Raw genomic sequence first — 22,465 nt, forward strand, 5'->3', positions numbered from 1 at the left:
CTCGGGGCGGCGTGTGCGGGGCCGGCCCGCGGCGGGATGGGACGGGCGGTAGCAGGTGCAGGGGCCGCTCCTCGCGCCGGGACCGTCCCGCCGCCGCCCCGGCCGCGCCGGGCGGTTACGTAACGCCGTACGCAGGGAGCCTGGCCACGGCCCGGGACGGACCGCCGGTAGCGCGAATGCCCCGCCGGGCGGGCGGGCCGCGGGGACCGCGTTTCCCTCGATCTCCGTTGTTGGCGGGGTGAAAGAACTCCGGTCCAGCGCCGCGTCCGCTGTGGTCCGAGCCGTGGTCCCGGCTCCCCGGGACTGGATGCGCGGAGCGGTGCGCCGAGTCTGATGTCTGTATGCAAATGTGCGCCGTGCGCTCATAAATTCTCCTATACTTACTAGAAAGCAGAATGGGAGAACTGTGTTGACGACAAGCTCCTGACTAAAATTTCCCTTGCAGAAAATCGCTGTTCCTCGTAATAACCGGTTTATAAATCCTTTTCGGTTAGTGTACTTTTGCAGTAGAACTTCAGAACAACAGACTGTTATCATACTTAGAAAAAGTCTTTGTTAAAGACAACTAAGGGCTGTGAAGTAGAGTCTCATAGCCTTCCATCTGCATATTTAATTAGCAGTGTCATAAGCGTTCTGTCTTCATTGTGTATGGTCACCTGTTACTTTGTCCTCAAGTGTTTTCAGTGTGCCTCATCTATACTGAAGATTATAATGTTGTATTCTTCTTTTCTATAGTCTCTGAAAGTGGAACACTTAATTACAATCTCCAGCTGCGTTTCTTCACTTTTTTTTCTTGATGGAACAACTGGCATAGCTTTTCTTAGCAGGAGGGAATCAGACCTATGATTACGCTCCTGGAAGTGCTCTGAAAGTTTCTTGCTGTTTGCTCAAGACTCTTGGCTATTCCTACTGCCTTCTATTGAAGTTTGAGGCAGTGTTGAAGTTGCTGCTTTTTTAACATCTTTGTTGTGGGTTCTCCCCCACCCTCAATATTAATTTAGGTTGTGCTCAGCAATGATACAAAACTTGATATATAATTTATACAGAGTTAGGGATTGAAATTAAAAGAGCACGTTTTATTCTCTAGGCTATATGGAGTTATTTCAGTGTTAAATCATGCTTTGATTAGTAATAAAGATAAAACCTTAAGTATTAATGCAGTGTTTCAGAATTGTAGTAGTGGATTAAAAGTCTGCGATGTGTTTAATGAATTAATGCTGGCTGCTAATTTTTTTTGTTGTTTTCTAACTGTTCTTTGGAAATGTCTCTCTTCTTGTTTTCTTCTAGGCCTAATGTTACAGTTCTTCTGAATGTGAGTGTGCAGACCAGAAGTTGAGGTGAGATATGCTAAAATCTTTATACCTCTGGGGAAGAACTTTCTCTGAAGCTGTTATGGGATTTATTGGAAAGAATGAGAAAATTTCTAATTGTTTTGCTTTCTTCTTTTCAGTGTGAAAACAAATAATGTTTGAGAAGGGAGGAGTAATTCAGAACAGAAAACGTGTATGCTATGGTTAGCTGGTTCCCACCATTCGAGAATCTGTTTTCTCATCGTGTGAAACTTGTTCAGCATCGGGATAAAGGATAACGACTCTATGGATATACAGAATTCTTCACCATGGTAAAACTCGCCAACCCGCTGTATACAGAGTGGATTTTGGAGGCAATCAAAAAGGTAAAGAAGCAAAAACAGCGTCCTTCAGAGGAGAGGATATGCAATGCAGTGTCGTCTTCGCACGGTTTGGACCGCAAAACTGTTCTGGAACAGTTAGAGTTGAGTGTTAAAGATGGAACTATTTTAAAAGTCTCCAACAAGGGTCTCAACTCCTACAAGGATCCTGATAATCCTGGGAGAATAGCACTTCCAAAGCCTCGGAACCATGGCAAATTGGATGGTAAACCAAACGTGGACTGGAATAAACTTATCAAACGGGCAATTGAGGGCTTGGCTGAGTCTAGTGGCTCATCCTTGAAGAACATCGAGCGCTTTCTGAAAGGTCAGAAAGATGTGTCTGCGTTATTTGGAGGTAGCGCTGCCTCCATTTTTCACCAGCAATTACGATTAGCTGTCAAACGTGCTGTTGGCCATGGTAGGCTCCTTAAAGATGGACCTCTGTACCAACTCAACACTAAAGCAACCACTAATGCTGATGGGAAGGAGAGTTTTGAGTCTCTTTCCTGTCTCCCTCCAGTGTGTCTCCTTCCCCATGAAAAGGACAAGGTAAGAGTCAGTTTGTGTGGGCATTTTCTTGTGATTGATGAAATGTGTCAATACAGAGTTGCATTTTGAGGTCAGTGATTTGTATGGAATCATAGAAATCATAGATTCTGGTATAACTGGTGTCCTGTAAGTTAGAAATAACTAATGTGCATTTAGGATCCTACTGTGTCCAAATTTTGAAGTGCGGTCAGAGGAAGCCTAATCGTAATTTGTACTTTGGATCTGAAAACTGCAAGTGAACTACTGTGGGGAATTCACCTCTTGACACTTCTGTACAGCAGAATTGAATGCATGATAACAGGCTTACTTTAGTTATATTAGTGAAACATAGGAAGTAAGCTTCCTCACTTTAAGGTGGGGTGGATTTGCAAAGCAAACTTGAGATCGTCTCTTACTTTCACATTTTATTTGGCTGGCAGTTTGGCTTCTTACCTGAATACAGATAACGTAGTGAAGTGCTGATTAGCGGTTGCCACCTAATGCTGTTGTAGAAGGTTTCTTTGTTTACAGCGAAAAAATCACTTGCTGTCCCAGAACAGCTTTGTTGTGAAGTAGGAAGAAAAGGTGTATAGGATATAGCAGTTGAAGAGTGAAATCGGGATGTAGAGAGCATGGAAATGCTGGAATGAACACTCATGGACTTCTGTTCCCATTTTTATGCTTCCCCCCAGCTCCTTTCTTCCACCTTCTGCATCCCTAAGGTCTTTGACCCTCCACTCCAACCTCAGGATGAAGTTGTTGGAGTGAAATTCATACCCAGTCAGTATCTTTCTTGTCTTTGTGCTACTGTGGAAGCAAAGTAAAATGGAAGTTTATCTTTGTTTATTGAAGACAAATTTGCCAGTAATTGATATCTTTGCACTACTAGTCTTCAGGACTTGTAGAATGTGAAAATTATTTTTTCTATCCATAATAGGTACATTTTTCATCAGTGTTGGAAATTTTTTGTTGTTATAAATATCTTCTTCAGGGATGAGTGCTTGAGTGTGTGCTGTTTGTGTTTTTTCGAGTCAGCTGCACTCTCTGGGGAGAGGGCTGCTTTATGATCTATTACGGTTTGAAGACTTAAAACTACTGTAGGAGTCATCTTCCTAAGAAAAAAAACAACAACCAAACAACCCCCCCCCAAAAAACAGTGTTGATTTATCACCAACAAAGTTTCTCTGAAGTTCTAATTTAACTGTGGGAACTCTACTGTGGACGCAGTACTTAACTAGTCAGAGCGCTGTGTTGTGGACTGCTGGAACATAGGAAGTATTACTGTGCTGAAAATTCCAGCAGCTTCCTCTATCCTTTTTTCAAGTGTTCTGTCTGCAAATGTTTCCTATGTACTTCTCCAACCGTATCTGTAATGAAATCAGTATAGCTATAAAATGGTATGAAAACTGGATGTAAACAAACCCAGCACATGAGACAGCTGGATTGAGAGTGGTAGTAACAGTGGAAAATATTAGCTCTGCGTATTATTATTAACACAGTGTGTTTTGCAGCCTGTTCAGTCTTCTTGTAATGTGCCAGAACTCAGGACCAGCTTGATATTCTTTCAGATGAAGTGTTCCCTGGGGTTTTCTTAAAATGGGATGCATCACAGAAATGAATGATAACATGGGCTATTACAAATGCTGATTTTGGTCTGAGTTTTGTTTTCTGTCCCCTGGAAAAATATGTGTATCAAGTTCTTGTGTGTGCATGTGTGTATAAATATAAACACATGCACACATATATATTTATATGTGTGTTTTGGGCTGTTAGATACGCTCCCTGATTCCTTTCCACCTGTTCAAGTCTGAGCAGCTTGAGCACTAAAAGGATTGATAGTAACATTAGAATGCATGGTAGCCATAGCAGAAATTTAGCAAGTGATTTCTTCAATAAATTCTTCTGGTTTTCTTTCTGTTTTGTTTTGGTTTTTTTGGTATGTTTTAAACTGACATCCTGGATTTCTGCTCTACATGTGCGATCTCTGTTGTGTAACCCATGCTGAGGTTCATACTAGTTTCTTAAGTAATTTTGAAGGTATATTAAAATATTTATGTAGACTTATGTAGATTAGTGGCCTTCCAGTCCCTAGAAGGGCTACAAAAAGCTGGGGAGGGACCCTTGATCAGGGAACAGTGTGATAGGACGGGGGAGAGCAGTTTTAAACACAACAAGGGGAGATTTAGATGAGATCTCAGGAAGAACTTGTTTGCTGTGAGGGTGGTGAGAGCCTGGCCCAGGTTGCCCAGAGAAGCTGTGGCTGCCCCATCCCTGGAGGGGTTCAAGGTCAGGCAGGTTGGAGGGGGCTTGGAGCAACCTGGGCTGGTGGGAGGTGTCCCTGCCCAGGGCAGGGGGTTTGGAACTGAATGGGCTTTAAGGTCCCTTCCAGCTCTAACCGTTCTGTGATTGTCAGAGTTAATGGCAAGTCAGTGGAAACTAAAAGATAAGTTCCTATTCTACAAGATTTTTAAAGACAGTTTGCTTTTTGGTTGGTTGTTGGGTTTTTTTTGGCTTGGTGTTTGTTGTGTTTTGTTTTGGTTTTTTTAAATGCAGACACTGTAATAATCTTCCTTCACTAATGTTTTGTGTTAAATCTCAAGCAGTTATGCAAGTGGAAAAGGCTTGCTATGCTGTAGTGATCTTCTTGACTTACTGGGTGCTTGAGAGTGGTGGTGGGGTTTGGGTTTGTTTGTTTGTTTTGTTGGGGTTTTTTTCTTTTTTTTTTTTTTTAACGGAATTATTAATTACAGATTTTCTGGCAGTACTGTGACAATGTTTCTCTTGATTCTTAGAAGAGCCTTGTCAACAATATGGACAAAAGCTCAGGCTCCCAAACCTGAAAAATCCTAATGACCTGTCTCTTGTTTGTTCCTGTTAATCTTTTTTCCTTGCACTCTTTGGTCTCTAACATCCATTTAAGAGCTGTCCATATATTATATGATTCAAATTTATGAGTCCTAAAGGTGTAATATTTCTTTCTTTCATTCGTTCAAATGTAGCTTCCACTCTGCTGCAAGTGCATACCTGTCTGTTTGATAGTAGCGTCAATTTGTATAGATGCCTATAAGTTAACATTCAATTCTGAATAATTTCCTGTATATTATGAAACTGAGTACCTTGCAGGAGGTCTATGAACATTGAGGCTTAATTTTTTTTTTAAACTAAATAAAAATAAAGCAACACTACAGAAGCTTTGTTTAGTAAGCATTGCTTGATTTTTTTCAGGTCTTATTTTTTATCTCAATGTTCTGTGAATACCACATTTTAGTGTTCAAGGGCAAAAAAGCTTGCAAGTTATTATGGTTTATCATGTAGTAATGACATGCTGCTGGCATTATGGTTTTGAAATCCCTGGCCTAAAAACTCTACTTGAATGAAAACAAGCAAACAGGAAAAAAACCCAACCTGCTGATGGGCAGAGTTCAGTGCTGAAATTTGCTTATCTGTTAGTGACAATGGTTGACAAAAGAAGGTGTCTTTAATTTCAGTTATAAGGGCTGTGTGTCCCTTCACTCATGTGTAGGCTTTAGGGAAGTGGCCTTTTCTTTCTTTTCAGTTTCCTGTAGTTTAGAAGCTGAAATGGGAATTGCAGTTAAGAGCTATGTTTGCATTCCTTGTCACATGTTTGACTAAATGCTGGACTTGACTTTGGTGGTGTTTCTGTGATAGGTGACAGACTGGTAAAATACCTGTTGTGGAAAGAAATAAGGTGGGGGTGGTGGCAAATTGTTGTAATACCTAAAAGTAAAGGGAGTTCATACTGAAATTGTAATGAAAGGGAAGATGGCTGAGTTGCTGCCTGTTGGGTAGGTAACAGGCGAGCACTGTCCCTTCGGCACAGCTGGAAGTGAGGAAGTGTGGTTGTCAGGCCTCCCACGTTAGGTCAGCCAAAGAGGTGATAAGCTTGGAGCAAAGAACGTTTGGTACTGAATCCTCCATCCATCAGTGACATACGTAGGGAATGAGCAATACTGTGCAAGATAGACTCTAAAATAAGTAATCCCACTGTTACAGTGCAATTTCTACAGTAAAGCCCTGATTAAATATGTGTGAAAAATTTCCTTAAAGTGTAACTGTCTCTTCTGTTTCATATGTAATTAGTACACTTGCAGACTGAAACAGGGTTTTTACTTTTTAAAGTATTTTTTTTCTTGAGGAAAAATTGCTGTTATGCTAGTATTGGTTCAGAGGAACAGTTTTGTCTTTTGACGCTTCCTACTAATTATTATTTTAAAGAACGTTTTTTCTGAGGTGGGAGAAAAATTATTTGGTGCTGCTTTGGAAACCATAATTTTAAATTAATGCCATGTATCTTTAGATAGCTGATGGCAGGCTATTCTTGTCATCTCTATGAAAGCTAAACAGAATAAACAATGATACTGTTTTAGCATATACTGACTATTGAGATGTCTTTGGGAATAGAAAGGCTTGACACGAGTATGCAGAAAAAACTTAAGAGAATATCTGGATGAAATTTTCTGTGATATTTCACCACCACTTCATTGAGTTGGGTTTGGGTTGGTTTGGGTTTTTTTGTTCATGATTGGGGCAGGTGCTGTAGAGATGATTCAGAAAGCTAATTTTATTCATACTGACACCTTGCATTTCTGCCAGAGGTTACCACAGCCATTGCAAAGATAGACCATGTGGTGTTTTGTTCCTCAGCTCCCACAGTTTGTAGCCCACTTTATTACTATTAAATGAAATTGTTGGTTTAAGAACATTGTGTTGTGAGATGCAGCTGCTGCTGGAGGGAGAGAATCTCCGATGAAGGGACAGAGAGGGCAGCACAGGGAGTTACCTCCTTAATCATCTCTGCTGTGAACTGGGGCATCATCAGAGGCTTTGGTTGCCTGCTACCAAGTTGGCTATGCAACCTGCTATACCTTTGTTTTATCTGTACCACAAATACCTTTATTTCTTTGCTTACTTTTTGGCACAAAAGGTGGGTTGCATTTGTCAGACAAGAAAGACTGATTCCTCTCTCTTATAGGCACTTAATTCAATATACTCTATTAGTGCATTTGAAGCCTGAAAAGTGATGAATATCTGATGCTAAATGCATATTACATATTTATTTGTGAGAAACTTCTCATGCAGTTGTCTGCTGCATCTTTAGAGCGTTGGGGGAAAGGACTGCAGATTGCAATACTTTGTTTTGATCAGAAATTTTGAAATAGAAGAGATCTAGGTAATGATCTCAATAAAGACAGCGTGCTCTGCTTTTTTTTTTTGTTGATACTTGTTACAGAACAGATTAAAAGGCTGTAAGAATTTTTGTAAAATTGTTATTATTAAAAAAAAATATGTTAACATGTCAGCTAACTGAAGGAGACGTTGACATAATTGATGTACACGTTGGATGTTTCCAGAGCATTTGAAACTTGATCTCAGGACAATAGTAGAACTGTTTCTTCCACAATTAAAAGGAAAACACAGATGGTATTAATTGATCTCCATTTGCACTCTCCTTGAAACTGTCTTTTATGTCAGTTATAACTGGATATGGCTGTAGCAACCTTTAAGTATCTTAATATTGTCCTGCAGTACAGCTGAGAGTATAAAAACAATATTCTGAAAGTGCTTTTTGAAGAAAAAATGAGGGGAAAAAAATAGAAAAAAGCAGAAAAATAGGAGGAATTCCCCGTGCTGCTGTCTCACGTGTGTTCCTTGTGGCATGTCTGCTTCCTAGTTTTATGTTGCTATATATGTCTGTTGGTGCTTATCAGTAACTTTAACTCTGGGTTATTGTACACGCAGCATCCTTTAGGCCTTCCCTCTTGCAAATAGTAGTTCTAGATCCCAGTGTGCACTTGTGTTTATGACAGGAAGCCAAATCTCTTATATCTTTTTAGAAAGTTCATATGCTTTGAAGGCATCCTAGTTGTTTTGAAGGCCCTTAAGCGTACAATAGCTATTGCTATATTGTGCCTGTTTTAGGTTAATAACTGTTAATTCCATGTCTTAAAGCAAAGGACTGTCCCATTACTGGTAAGGAAGTTATTTGTGGATTGGTTTGTTTTGGGTGGAGTACATAAATGATCTGCAACCAGAGCATTGTAATTACATTTTGAGAGCTCACCCTTGCTCTCCAAGGGTGCTCTTCGAGCTTTGCCTCCCAGCTGGAGAAGGATTAGGATTCATTCTCTTCCAGCTGGTTCTGTGGAAGAGAAGGCTGTAGTTCTCTCTAAAAAAAAAATTGTGGTTGATAACAGATGGCCTCCATCTGCACCCTGTGTAACTCTGGAAACTCAAGTGCTAAAAAATTACTTTGAACTTGATTCACTCAATTAGTGAACAGGTGAAGTAGCTCTTAGTAATAGACCAAATCTAAGCATGTCAGAAATGTTAGTGTCATGGACAGCTATGAATGGACGCTGTGAGACTGTGCATTTAGGGTGAAAGTGCAGAATGATACCAAGAGGAGCCCTGGCAGTATTTGAAGTAATGGTAACCTAAAGGCAAAGTTTGGGACTGTGGGAAGACATCAGAAGTTGTGATGAGGACCTGCGTCAGAGGGGACTGTGCTGCGGAGGAGGTGTTTCTAACGGAATTCTCTGACACAGTTCGAGCAGAAGCTGACTATTAGCTGGTTAAAAAGGAGGAGACTAGTCCAGTATGTTGGCTGGGTCCCTGTTGTTGGTCCTTCTGTCCTGGAGATTGTTGACAGATACGGAATGAGAAATCTCTAAAATCTGTTTAAAAAGGAACCTTATTTACTACAGAGCTTTAAAGTATAGTTAGAGGGGTAGGAGAGTGGGTGATGGAGAGCACTGCAAAATAAACAACAGCTTGATTCCAGTGCAGGCTTTGTTATGCAGCAAGGCAAGAGCAGAGAGAATGAGGGCAAGTAATTCTATCCCTGCGCTTCCCCTAGTTGCCCAGCAATTTTATCTTAAGACATAGCACTGATGGGAAAAGCAGTTAAAAAGGTATATATATTAAATGAAGTAATGTCATTTTAATTGAGAGTTAGGTTCTGTGTTCTTAAAATGAGTATAAATATGCAATCAACAGAAAATCTAGTAAACAAATCCTGTATGTGACAGACTGCTGAGTCCTTTGACCTCTTGTCCTCTGCAGAGGAGGTGTGTAGATACGTTTTATTCCTGCTTGCCTTGTTAAAGGATTTCAAACTACATTTATCCTACTGAGTTGAGGTAAGTCTCCACCTATTTAGGTTTTCTCTTTATTTGTTGTGTAAATTTGACTTAATTTTTCTGTCCTTGCCAGTGTTTTCTGAGTATGTGAACACCTTTCCTTAGAACAGCTACTCGTACTGCTTCAGGCATCGGATAAGAGACCGTAGCTCGTTGCTTGTTCTGTTGTCCAAGAATCTGGCAGTCTTTCCATTGTTACTTCTACTGTGGTAAATCTGGACTTGTAGTGAGATTGAAAAGGAAGGAGGGAGAAGGGCGTCTAAAAATAATGACCCTTGCATAGTAAACAGAATCCCGTTGATAATATAGAATCATAGAATCGTTCAGGTTGGAAAAGACCCTTGCGATCATCGAGTCCAACCATCAACCCTACTCTACAAAGTTCTCCCCTACACCATATCCCCCAACGCCACATCTAAATGACTCTTAAACACATTGAGGGATGGTGACTTAACCACCTCCCTGGGCAGCCTATTCCAGTGTCTGACCACTCTTTCTGTGAAGAATTGTTTCCTAATGTCCAGTCTAAACCTACCCTGTTGCAGCTTGAAGCCATTCCCTCTTGTTCTATCACTAATTACCTGTGAGAAGAGACCAGCGCCAACCTCTCTACAATGTCCTATCAAGTAGTTGTAGAGAGTGATGAGGTCTCCCCTCAGCCTCCTCTTCCTCAAACTAAACAGTCCCAATATACTCCCTTGTTTTGAGTTTCTTTTGAAGGCCAGTTAATCAGTCTATGGGCCTGTGCATGAACGATTAATTTTGGGTTGAAAATACTGAATCTTCCAAGCATGTCTCTGTGAAGACATAGGAATTACTAAAACTTTTCATTATCAATACCTCTATCAGTTCACTGTATTTCTCAGAATTGGATAGAACAGAGTATGGATCTCAGAGCATAGCTAAATACCTGCACAAGTGTTATTTAAAATAGGAGAACAGAGCTCTTCCTGTTCTGGAATCTTTGCTTTTAAATCTCTATCAGCAAATTGAATCATCAATCTCCCTTTATCTGTGTGTGAAATGGAAATTATGTTAAAATAAAAGTGTTCTGAATTATAAAGGAAATCACCGTTTCTGTGCATTTCTGTTAAACTGTCTGGTCTAATCTTAAAAGTCCAGAAAACTTGTGACAGATGCAGCTTTTAGGGGTGTGTGTTTATGTAGATTTGACTTAATTTAAATTTATTTAGCGATATAAAGCCATTTCCAGGTGTTAGATTTCTTCTCCGTCTTTGAGATTCAACCCTGAATTTTTAGCAAGGAGGCGTTTGGAGTGGCGTGCTGGATCTCTGCACTTGTCTGGGCTTGCAGTAAATTCCTTGAAGGTGTACGAGAAAGGAAAGAAAGTAATTCTGCTGCTCAATGTTACAATGACTAAGCTTTAGAAGCTGCTACTAATTAAGATGCAGCCAAAATCTTTAGAATAATCTCAGGAAAAAGTAGATGTCACTTGCTGTATGCTGCTACCAATTTTTTATTTTTTTTTTTTTAAATATATATGTCCATAAAAATACAGTGAATGACTGCCTTACTTCAGCACAGACTTCACTGGGTGCAAATTCAGGGTTCCTTTGTACGGCAGTCTCTCAAACCTGTTTGGAAGAGGTTTTATCTGTGCCTGTTTCGGTTTTTACTGCTCTTGCTGTATGAGGCTGCCCATGCGGGAGTGGTTGGTGCACGAAGGAGGGGAAAAACACTGGGTTAGGTCGGTGGGTCAGGAACGTGGGACTTTGTTATATTTTACTGTCAAGAATGTTGTATTGAGTGCTGGATTTTGATAGTGAAAATTTATATGCAGAGTGTTTATTTCCTTTCTTTTTTTTTTTTTTCTCCAATCTGGTGTTCAAGGTGGTAGAGCTTCAAAAAATGAGTACGATTCGATCCCATAGTTGCATTTGTGTGGGTATCCTGAGTAAAACTATGAATAGCAGCTTTGTATCAGATATTTTTAACGTGCACTAAATTCTCATTCACAGTTCCTTTTGTGCCTTCTCTGTTATCATGTTTATGTGGGCCCCTGCATTATATTAAATATTTTTGTTCATTCGTGTTTGTTTTCTAAATATTTTCCCTTCTTTTAGGAATACAGCTGATGTTGAAGTGGTGTATGATATGTAAAGATGGAATAATTACCTATATGCACAGAAATTACTTAGGTGTTGACAAAAGTCTCTTCCCCAAATAATTCTTTGTTTTTAGAAATCAAAATCAATACTGAAGTTTTTTATTTTTTGTGAAAATCCAAGTGGCATGGAATGCAAACTGTTTCCAATGAGAAGAGTTAAGATTATAGTTTGCTGTTGATTTGAGGGGTGTGTTTTGCTTTTGCAGCTGTGGAAGTCTGTTACTTTTTAGAAATATTTAATCTAAAACTAAGTGATATAATCATCTGTTGCTCCTAAGACAGGATCCTTGTTTTCTTGAAAATTAGGAAGCTGGGACAACATATAGGAGAGAGCTTACAGGATATAGCTTTGGCTAAAGAAAACTTCAGTAACTTTAACTGTCAGGTTCCTGAATTGATGTCAAATGAAGGGAGTTTCTTTATACTGCAAATAAAGAAATTTGAGCCTCCCCCCCGCCCAGTGTGCAGGCAGGAAGTCTTGGCACGTGATTCTGATTGTGATGTACAAATCTTGAATTGTTTTAATCCTCTGATTAGAAGACTTGTTAGCTTTGGGAAGGTTATTTAACAATTGACTGTCTAAACATTTCCAGTTTATATTCTGTAAAGTTCTTATCGTGTGCATGTCTAATAGTAAGGCAGTTTCTTCAGTTTGAGTGTCAGCCCCAAGTAGTATCCAAATTGGGGTTTTTTCATAGTTTCCCGAGATCGTAACCAAGGCATAGAATTCAGCCTGCATATCCTGCACTAATATCTAAGCTATTAACCTTCACACTTCACTTTACTCTTGTAGCAACATTTCAGATATTCTCGCCATTGTAACGGTCCTTCCTCAAACAGCAGCACTTACTCTGAATGTCCTTTGATTTTTATTTTTAAATTACCCTTTTATGTTTTTCTTAGGAATCAGTATGCATTTCATGCTTGTAATTTCTTCTGCATACTTTTTTATCTTTTTTCCCTTATACTTCTTTTAATGTAGCCTCATGCTTTAGGCCATCATTCTGCCATAGAAATATCCTCCTTTCTTTCAAGTGAGACTCAACTAATGAATTGGAGACAAAATATCTATTGACACAGGCAAACATACATACATGTGTTATTGTAATAGTTTTTTCATGTGTCTATTAAAATATATTTAGCATTGTCTTTTTGAGCACCAAGAATATTTTGAAGAATTTCTGGTTTTACTCTCACTTTCTTTATATTTTTTTTCTTCACCATAGTGTCTGGAGAGATCATTAAGTGTTGTGATTTGATAACTTAAAAAACCATTGCTGCTACAAGTTGATATTACTGATTAGAATTTCCCAAATTATGCTGTTTTCCATATATAAAAAAAAAATAAATACATTTGTAAAATTACTTTGGTAATATAAAATTTATTAGTTCTGATTTTATTGATGTGTGGAACTGAAGTGATTTTTTTCCTCAGCCATTGATCCAAAAGACATGGAGCCCAGACTCAGTGACACTCTGCTGAAACATGTTTCCTCATGTTTTAAATCATTGTCTTCACATGGTGTAGGTTGTACTTCCCCTCTGGCTTTTCTGCTTCATCTGCTCTTTCCAGTAGCTTCAGCATTTGAGGCAGACCTTTGCAACAGCATGGGCTATTTGAAGTGAGGAGTAATGCCTTGTCACTTACTTAAAAACAGACACAGAGACCCCCATTACCTATCATGAATTCTCAGAAGCCATCTATCAGTGCTTCTGAATGATAACTTCATTGCTAAGAAGCAAATACTCTGTGGTGGGAATGGTTCTGTAAATACTAGTTTTGGTGGATTTTCTCTCTGGAGGGCTAGCGTTTGGGATGTCTCAAAGAGGAAAACAAGAAAAAAAAAAGTTGTTGTGAGCATATGTGTCTCTTTTCTGCTAGCTTTAATTTTACACCTACTCTATTCCAGCCGCAATGACTATTGCGGGCTGATGTGTGATGACGGGGCAAAGACAGTCCTGGTATCTGGTGAGTCTCTGGTGGTACTCAAGTGTCTGCAGGAAATGAAGTGCGTTCAGGTTCCTGACAGTGACTGCTGTGATAGTGTGGCTACAGGGCTGGCTCTGAGTTTTGAGGCATTTCCTACCTCACTTTTCCTGAATTAAGAAAACTACAAAGCAGATGGATTAGCCAAATCTGAGGTTTTAAAATTGCTATCTTTTTCCCCTTCTTTTTCCATAGACACTTCTCCATGGTGCCTTTAGGAGGGGGTACAGTCAGTGAATCTGTGGAGCACATTTGGTTTCTAAACATCCTTTGTATAGTAACACCATGTGCTGAGGGGCTGGCAGGCTGTAAGACACTGTCAGCCCAATTTGTTCTGGCTCCTTTCCTAGCCGAATCTGGTGACATCACACAGATAGATGTGCTTGCAAGAAAAACAGCAGAAGGAGTTGAATGTCTGCCAAAATATTTGCAGTATGAAACTGAGCTGGCTGTTTCCAGTCTTGTTTTGACGAATCTCTCATTGTGTGCTTGCATTTTTCACTTGCCAGGATGTTCTTTGCTGAACAAACACAGCAGCAGTGAAATCTCTCCATACAGAGTATAACGCAGTCTCAAACAGAAGCTTTGGAGGAGTAGCCTGGTCTCCATGTTCAAAGTTACTCAATTTCATAAATTGTTCTAAACCAGTTTGAATTCTAATAGAATCTTGTTCTTTATTCCCCCAAACTGTAGCCGACTTGTTTTTTAAATGTGGTGAACTGTGGTTTTGCAGTTTGTCAGAGGTGGTAAATACAGGAAACATTGAAGCTGTACAGTCTTTGATCTGGCTCTGGCAAAGCTAGAGAGTGTTTGCACGTGGACATGCAAATCTGAAGGACTGAGGGGATGAACAGGGTGTGCACAAATACTGGCTAGAAGTGATACGAAAGACTATCTCAGACTGTTGACTATAGAGAGGTTCAATAAAATTCTCTTTGGTTAAGTACATTTTTCATGAACTTCCTGCAGAGGATACATGAAATAGTTTACTTCTTCCCTGAAAAGTTGCATGAATGTTCCAGCTTTGCTTTCACAAGGTCGCTTTCACAAATAGTATAGGAGAGCCACTGCTAGGTAAGGCCAGCTGTGTTCAGGGAGATTCTTTCAGTGAAAAGGTATATAGTTTCTGCTTTTCCTGTTCGCAGAAAATTATTTATGATCAAGAAAACAAAAAAAGAATTTCAAGACAGATAATGAAATTCAGTGCTAAGCTTTGCTAGTTAATAACATAGAGAAAAATAAGAGATAGAACCATAACAAATGTAACTGTTAATGTCTTCTAATGCTTCATGAGGAATATGCGGCTATTATGGTCATATAAGCAATTTGTAACTACGACAAGTCCCATAGCTGGAAAGTGTCTGTATTTTGTATGAAGCTATCATTGAATCTGAAACAATTTAGATGTGAACTGCTAATACAATAAATTCCCCATAACTTCTTTACAAGCCTTCAGGGGCCTTAATAGTGCTGTTTTGTTTTTAATGCAAGAACAAAGTATATTACACTACTACTAGTGAAACAGAGTCATAGAAGACTCCTGGATGCAACACTGCGTGGCAGTCATGGGCATCATTAAAGTTTAGTTACCTGATTATTTGCATGAACTTTATTTGTAAGTCATCTTTTCCTGCAAATTAGGTTTCTTCTGGCAATGTCATTTACTTTGCTGCAGCTACATGAGGATTTTTGGAGGTGAAGTTGGCTAGAAGCATGTACAAGGTGAATAGAGCATAGTTAAGTGCAGTTTAATTATATTAAGTGCTTATATTAAGTGCACTACAAATACAAATGCAATGTGGAGATGAGCAAAAGAAAAGCGTACAAGTCAAACTGCATGAACTGGGAAAGTAATTTTGAAGCTTTTTCTTGCTGAAGCAGGATGGCAGTTTCATGGCTTCATTTTGAAATAGCAGATTTCCTGAAATGTTCTGATTGTTTCCATCTAGTGGATGTTTTAAGGAACACAACTCAGTCTATACTGGATCTGTACACCGAAGTAAAGATACATCTTGAAACTTCCAGTTTCTATGTTACTATAATATAAACCAGCCTATTTCTATTCTGGATATGGCTTTTACTTTGACTTAGCCAGAGTAAAGATTCCTTGAAAATCTTCTGGCATATGCTTCCATACAATAATTAACAGTATGTGCATATGTAGCCGTGTAATATACTCTGAAAAAAGTGTGTGTGAAGTCATTAACTATAACATGATACAGCTATACAAAGAATGTGTCTCAAAACTTAGCATAATCTATAATTTTTTTCCCCCAGTGTATTAAGCATGATTTTTATTATATTTTTATTATATATAATATATATTATTATATTATATTATATATATTTTATTTTATTATATTTTATTATATTATTAAATTTTTAACTTAAATTTTGCTTACATCTTTGCTCTGAAAACTATAAATCACAAAATTGTCTTGGAATTGAATTAGAAAGAATTTGCTAGATTATGAAATCCAGCAGTTAATGTTTCTGGAGATAAGGCTATCCTTTCCCTCTCAGTTGATCAAGTGCCACTTTAAAGCAATCAGTTATTGCACTTGTTACTTCTTTTAAGGAGGTTGTTGCAGAATGTCAGTCCTTTGGTTTAAAAACCTACTGCTTATTCCAGGTCAAATGTATTCTTAGCTACTTAATATCCATTTGTTATTTTGCCAGCATTGTGCTGCATCTTAAATACATCTTTTTCCCTAGATAATGTTTAGCCCCCCTGAACTTTTTCAGAGAACAAGCCTTTTGTCTCCTCCTTTTGAGTGCTGAACAGCATAATCACATAGTTTCTTACAAGATAATTTTCTTTTATTTTCATTTTTCATAACAATGTTAATAGCTGTACAGTTTTTGTACTTGTGCTATAATGCGTTTTATTCCAGGTAATGTATTGCAAATGCCTTTGACAATTGCACTATTGCTTTCTGGATACTCAACGGGAATTTCTAAGGCTACTGTGGTCTGGGGTCATCTGTGCCTTTTTATCACGGCTGCATCACCTCACAGCTCATTCATTTGTTGACACATTAAGGCACCAGCTATCTCTAACTTTGCATTCAGTTATGTATTAATTTATGGCCCTCTTTTCTAGCTTGTTTTTCCCAGTTTCCCCTAGCCCTGGAATTTCATTCTCTTTTCCTTTATACCTGGGATCATGTCTCTTGTTGGACTTCTATTCAGGTTACAGTTAATGCAGTATTGTGTTGTGAGAACCAACTGAACTTTGTGACACATGGTGTATATTACATACTACTTACATGTGATGTAAGTGTCTGTGTGATTTTGTGTATTATGATTTGCTCCTTTCATATACTCAGTGCTTTTATTGTCTGCTTTCTTCACAGCCGGTTGCTGAACCAATTCCAATCTGTAGTTTCTGCCTTGGTACAAAAGAGCAAAATCGGGAGAAGAAACCGGAAGAGCTCATCTCTTGTGCTGACTGTGGCAACAGTGGTAGGTGACCATTTACAATAATCCATCCACTTGAGACAGAAGAGCTTGGTACTGTGACTGCTCCTGACCCATACGTATGAGGAGTATGCATCTATGGCATATAGTACTGTTAGTTCAGCTGAATCTTGTGCTCCCAGAAGGGAGACAGTTAAGTTAACGTAACACAAATAGTTCATTTGGCTCCTAGAGGTTTCTTTAATAATTTGGTAATGATGACCAATTTTAACATGTTTCTCAATTCAGTTATGAAAAACTATCTTGGTGTTCTTTTGTATGTAGGCCTGCCACTTGCTATCTAGGGTATTGGTTTTGTGTAGATAAGAAGAGAAGCACCTAAAAATAGAGTATCTGGATAACCAAAATTCTGCATTGATAAAGTATTCTCTCTCTCAGTAAGCTATCTGTGAGCACTGACAGCAGTGGAATGGTTTGACTGGTATAATTTTCTCATTTTTCTGTAGGTCATCCGTCCTGTTTGAAGTTCTCTCCAGAGTTGACAGTTCGAGTGAAAGCCTTGCGATGGCAGTGTATTGAATGCAAAACATGCAGTTCCTGTCGAGATCAGGGCAAAAATGCTGTAAGTACAGTGGAATCTGGACTGAATGAAGAGGATATCAGTCTTGTGGATGTTCTGTTAAACTACAAAATAAAATAATCCTAGAGTGAAATATTTGCAGCATTTATTTGAGCCTGATAGTCTTTCTGAGACCTGTGAAATACCATATGTCTGTAGATGAAAACTATTTGCATGTTCTCTGAGATGGTAACAAATTAATGGAGGGCTTGATGTTGATGCACATCTAAAGAGAAATTAACTTTTATCTGTCTTCAACAGGATAACATGCTGTTTTGTGACTCATGTGACCGTGGCTTTCACATGGAGTGCTGTGACCCTCCTCTTACCAGGATGCCAAAAGGTGAGGACTTTGTGATAAAGGGTTATTTAAGATGGCGTTGGAAGAGATCAGTGGGTAGAAAGTGTTTCCACACATTTGGTCCTCTTTTAGCTACATTTTAACTTGCTCTTTACGGCATTGCTTTTCAGGAATTGGAAACTAGAGAAGGGTCAGAGATTGGCATCCAGATTTTCCCCTCCTCCTTCCTGTACATTACTGTCTATGAAGGGTTTTGAAAAAAAATCTTGGAGGCTTGAGGGAATAAGAGTGATTCTTGCAGATTAAAATGACCAGCTTCCATTTGAATGAATAGCCTTGTATACAAAAGAAAGAGATGGCTTCTGGGTTTTTGGAAGTCATATCCATTTGGACAGTGGAGAATTGTGGAGTATAAGCAAACTTCTCTTTTCCATCAGAAAGCAGGTTGTCTATGGAAGATCCTTGCTTGGTAGTTCGAAGAAAATTTTCCTATAGAAGATAGTTGGAAGTAGCGTAGTTGTAAGCAGAATATGGGATAATTAAATGTGTTACTTCTTTATGTTTTTCTGGTAACGTGCTATGAATTAAAGAGACTTTCTGCATGCTTGTGGGAAGTATACTTAGGGGGCCATGTGGGGGAAATTAACTGGACTTGAGTTTAGAATGCTGGAACATACACAGAGTTTTTCTTACACGGGCCTTTGATACTGTTTCTACCCTTTCTGTTAGAAGGCCTGGGGCCTGTAGTTCCCCTTTTTGTCCTGTATAGGTGTCCCTTGCATTCAGTGATGAGGACTTGTGTCTTGTAGGTATGTGGATATGTCAAATATGTCGGCCACGGAAGAAAGGAAGAAAACTTTTACACAAGAAGGCAGCACAGATAAAACGACGCTATGCTAACCCAATAGGACGTCCTAAAAACAGGTTAAAGAATCAAAATACAACGTAAGTCTGGCTGTAAGCAGGAGTAAGGTGTGAGATTCTATGGGGCAGCAGGTATTTCTGAAGTGTTGGTCTACTCTGTAAGAAGATTTATGTTACAATGAAGAGCTTTTCATTATTCTTTAATACAGAATTTCTGAAGAGTGGTGTGAAAGACTAGAAGTAATCTCAGTGCTGCTTTTTGCCTAGATTTTTGACTCTTTGTAATAACTTACTATTTTGTTTTGATCTATTCCTTATAGTCATACATGAATTTTGCTGTTTGTGTCATGTCTGTTTTGCTGGATTGCTGCTTCTTCCAGCATAATTATTTTGCTTTGCATTTCTCAAGAACTCTTTCTGATACTTAGAGAAACCAAGTAATCTGCAATAAGGCATGTGAGGTTGTTATTTGACATATATTTAACCTGACACTGCTGCCAGAAAATATTTGGTCCCTTTCTGTTTCCATTCTACATGTTTCTGCATTTGTGGAGCACTCTGTTGTGCTGGGACAGATTGTGTGGCCTTGTCATGGTGGTTGTGGGGCAGCCAGTCTTAGAGAACTGGATTTGGGTGGGAATTCTTTGGGTAACTTTTCAGCCAGAGCAATTTCTTTGAATTAAGATTGTTGTGGAGTGCTGCTTGTGATGCAGCACTATTGACTGTACAGGGGACAAAACAATGAAGGAGCATTATCACAAGAACTTCTACTTTGGGCATCAAATTGGCTGAAAAAAAAAATGTTGAACTGGCATTTGATTCTAACCATTAGCACCAAAGGATATTTTGGAAAAAAAAAATTAGGAAATTTAGCGCTTACAAAAATATAGAGGGAATGTCTCTTGTAAACATCCCATTTTTTTTTCAGTCTCTGTGATACCTTTGCTTAGAGGAACTCCCAATATAAGTCAGAGGGGCAAAAGGAAAGCTAGCTATCTGCTATTGCTGTTTTGTCTCTTTTAATTTTTATTTAATAATTTATTCACATTTTTTTTTGCCTTTGTTCCATCATTTCACTAGCAAAATACATCTACAGAATTATGCACAGATGCTTAGTTTGTCTTTTTAGGAAAAAGCAGCCTATTTCTAACTCTATAGCAGTGAAGATTGTAGCTAAAACCAGTCATCTTCCTAAAGCAGCCATTGGTCTAGGGCAATCCCTCTGAGAAATGCTGAATACTCAGTTATCTCAAGAGAGTTAAAAAATTTCCAGCCTGAAAGATGGCAGCTGGTTGGAGATCAACACACACCGTTCCCTGCTAAGATGACCATCAGTAGTATAGGTTCTTAGCAAATGTGCGTGTCCTGCATGCATTAACTTTTTATGTAGTTCTTAAGACAATTTGCTATCAGTACAAAACTTTGACAAATGAGAAGTGTAAATGTTTAATGACTGCATAAATTGAAACCTACTGTGCAATGAATTCATTCTGGCTACTAATTTTAAAATTTAATATATGAAATTTGTTGAAAATCTATTGTTTATACTCAAATTAATTGCACATAATGTTCAGTGTGGAAAAAAATAGCGCAATACTTCTACTGAGATGTTTAGAATCTAGGGTACATGTGCTTTTGACTACTCCTTTAGTATTAAATTCTTCAGTTCACATTTAGCTTCTGTGTGATTGATAAATAAGTAGGGAAGATGGTAGTCCACTTTGTAACCCAAAACAACCCAAAACCTTACCAAATCTTCTGACCATATCTTTCCCCTTCTCGTCCTTTAGATCAAAAGGCCCTTTCAGCAAAGTTCGAACTGGCCCTGGCCGGGGTCGGAAGCGTAAGATCGCTCTGTCCAGCCAGGCAGCATCATCAGAAGGAGGGTACCTGGAGCAGACGGATGTCTTGGACTTCTGCAGAGACGGCAGCACCACTTTGAAGTTTAACAAGAAAACCAAAGGGCTTATAGATGGCCTTACTAAATTCTTCACTCCCTCCCCTGATGGACGAAAAGCTCGAGGGGAAGTGGTAGACTATTCTCAGCAGTATAGGATCAGGAAAAAGGGTACCAGGAAATCTAGCACTTCAGAATGGCCCACAGGTAAAGATTTTTCACCCTGCCAATGTAAGTATCCTGTATACCAAGAAAATGTTCAAAGGCCAGGACATTGAAGTGATTAGAATTGTTAAGGCTGGAAACTTTGAGCTGAAAGTTAACACTCAAATGCAGTTACCTTTGTGCATTGAGGTAGAATACCAGTTGGAAAAAGGAAGCTATCCTAGAGACTTTTGCCTTTTTATATATGATGAGGGATTAAATGATTACTGTGAGGTAATCAAATGCCCTTTGGTAACAAGGGGCTTGCAGATAGCCCTAGGAAATGTGTTGAATAATGTCACGTTTGACAGAAGTCATGTAGGGAGTGGTTAATGAAAACCAGAACAGCAAGGTAGAAGTATGAAATGGGAAACAGATAATAAAAAAAACAGTCTGACAGACCCGTGAGTTTCCAATCTATGGTAAAGGCTTGCATGCAAATGTTTATTAATTTTTGCAGCCATAGAGGAGCCTACTTCATGCAGTTTGGCACCTTCTTGCTGGAGAGCATGCCTTCTTTTGAAGGCAGTTCTGCTTTCCATGTTTTCTTTTCTGGTTTAGGACGTTAGTCTATGACTGGACCTTGATTTAATCTCTATATTCAGCTCTTTACAGTGTTGTTGAGTAGTCCCATATCTTGAATTGTTCGTAAGCAAACAGTGGAAAATATCCCACAATAACATGCAAGGTTTACACCTTTAGAATAGTTATGTGCATTAACCTGGCTGGTGCTGGAAGAGTAATAATGTACCTTAATCCTTTGGGGGTGAGGTGAAGTGTGTTGTTTGCTTTTTTTTTTTTTTTTGTGCCAGGGATGTTTCTTGGATGATGATGTTAAGTGTTAAAGGAGAAGCTACTGCCCGAGCATTCACACCCTACCTGAGTGTGTAACTGCCAGGATGGGGGCCCGTTTGCCGGGGGTGATCCCAGAGGGCTGATGGGTGCCCTTCAACCACACTGACACCCTGACACACACATTCACCCAGGTGCACTCCCTCCTTCTTCAGGCTTGACCGTAGGTTCCTGCAGCAGAGTCTCACGTGTCAGGTTTTACAAAAATAAGTAATTTAGTTAAAAGGTACAGCAGTGAGGTCAGCCTTGGCTGGGTGCCTCTGAAGAGGGATGGACCTGGAATGAAGAAATTCCTAGGCAATGATATCCTTGTGATCTCTATACCCGCCCTTCACGTGTCTTTAGGTCCAATGGTGATTTTTGGTCTGGAATCTTCTAACAGCATATTGGATTCTTTTTCTATGTCCAGGCAGGCTGTGGACTGCTCTTGTCTTGATTCGCAGTCTCTGCTCAGGGTTGTAGCCTCTGTATGTTCTGGTTTATGCTTCTTGTGCACCTGCGCCCGCTGGTGGAACATGGGGGACTGAAAAGTCCTAGACTTGGGGAAAACTAAAACACTAAACACAGCACTGTACCAGCTGCTAGGAAAATTATTAAGAAAATTGACTCTCTGGCAACCTAAAGGCTTCAGCAAAACTAGCTACTCGTGCTAAGTAAAGCTAAGCAAACAGCATAAATCACAACATATTATAACTAAGTAATTTATTCTAATTAAAACTTACTTATTTAAGCTAAACAACTAATATTTCTCACCAGTAAGTTTCCTGGTTTTGGTTGTACCCAATATGGCATTTAAATAGTTGTGATCCTTGTTTGCAAGAAATGGGCATAGT

At 39.1% G+C, this 22,465-nt stretch overlaps 2 protein-coding genes across 3 annotated transcripts in view; one reads left to right on the top strand and one right to left on the bottom strand.

The window, feature by feature from the left end:
* LOC106896146 (collagen alpha-2(I) chain-like) overlaps window positions 1–1,552 on the bottom strand; it is a 5,885-nt gene extending 4,333 nt beyond the window's left edge. The window contains exons 1-2 of the mRNA XM_014955889.1: window positions 1,530–1,552; window positions 120–383 (exon numbers count right to left, since the gene is read on the bottom strand). Of these exons, the coding sequence (XP_014811375.1) occupies window positions 120–383; window positions 1,530–1,552 (287 nt within the window). The remainder of the gene's footprint in view (window positions 1–119; window positions 384–1,529) is intronic.
* Window positions 1,283–22,465, top strand: part of KAT6A (K(lysine) acetyltransferase 6A) — a 40,172-nt gene continuing 18,989 nt past the window's right edge. For both annotated transcript variants that reach the window (XM_014955936.1, XM_014955937.1), the window contains exons 1-7: window positions 1,283–1,337; window positions 1,451–2,221; window positions 16,832–16,940; window positions 17,402–17,517; window positions 17,776–17,857; window positions 18,625–18,760; window positions 20,470–20,783. In XM_014955936.1, the coding sequence (XP_014811422.1) occupies window positions 1,619–2,221; window positions 16,832–16,940; window positions 17,402–17,517; window positions 17,776–17,857; window positions 18,625–18,760; window positions 20,470–20,783 (1,360 nt within the window). In that variant the 5' untranslated portion in view covers window positions 1,283–1,337; window positions 1,451–1,618. The remainder of the gene's footprint in view (window positions 1,338–1,450; window positions 2,222–16,831; window positions 16,941–17,401; window positions 17,518–17,775; window positions 17,858–18,624; window positions 18,761–20,469; window positions 20,784–22,465) is intronic.

The sequence above is a fragment of the Calidris pugnax genome, unplaced genomic scaffold (genome assembly GCF_001431845.1).
Source record: "Calidris pugnax isolate Ruff unplaced genomic scaffold, ASM143184v1 scaffold314, whole genome shotgun sequence".
NCBI lineage: Eukaryota > Metazoa > Chordata > Aves > Charadriiformes > Scolopacidae > Calidris > Calidris pugnax.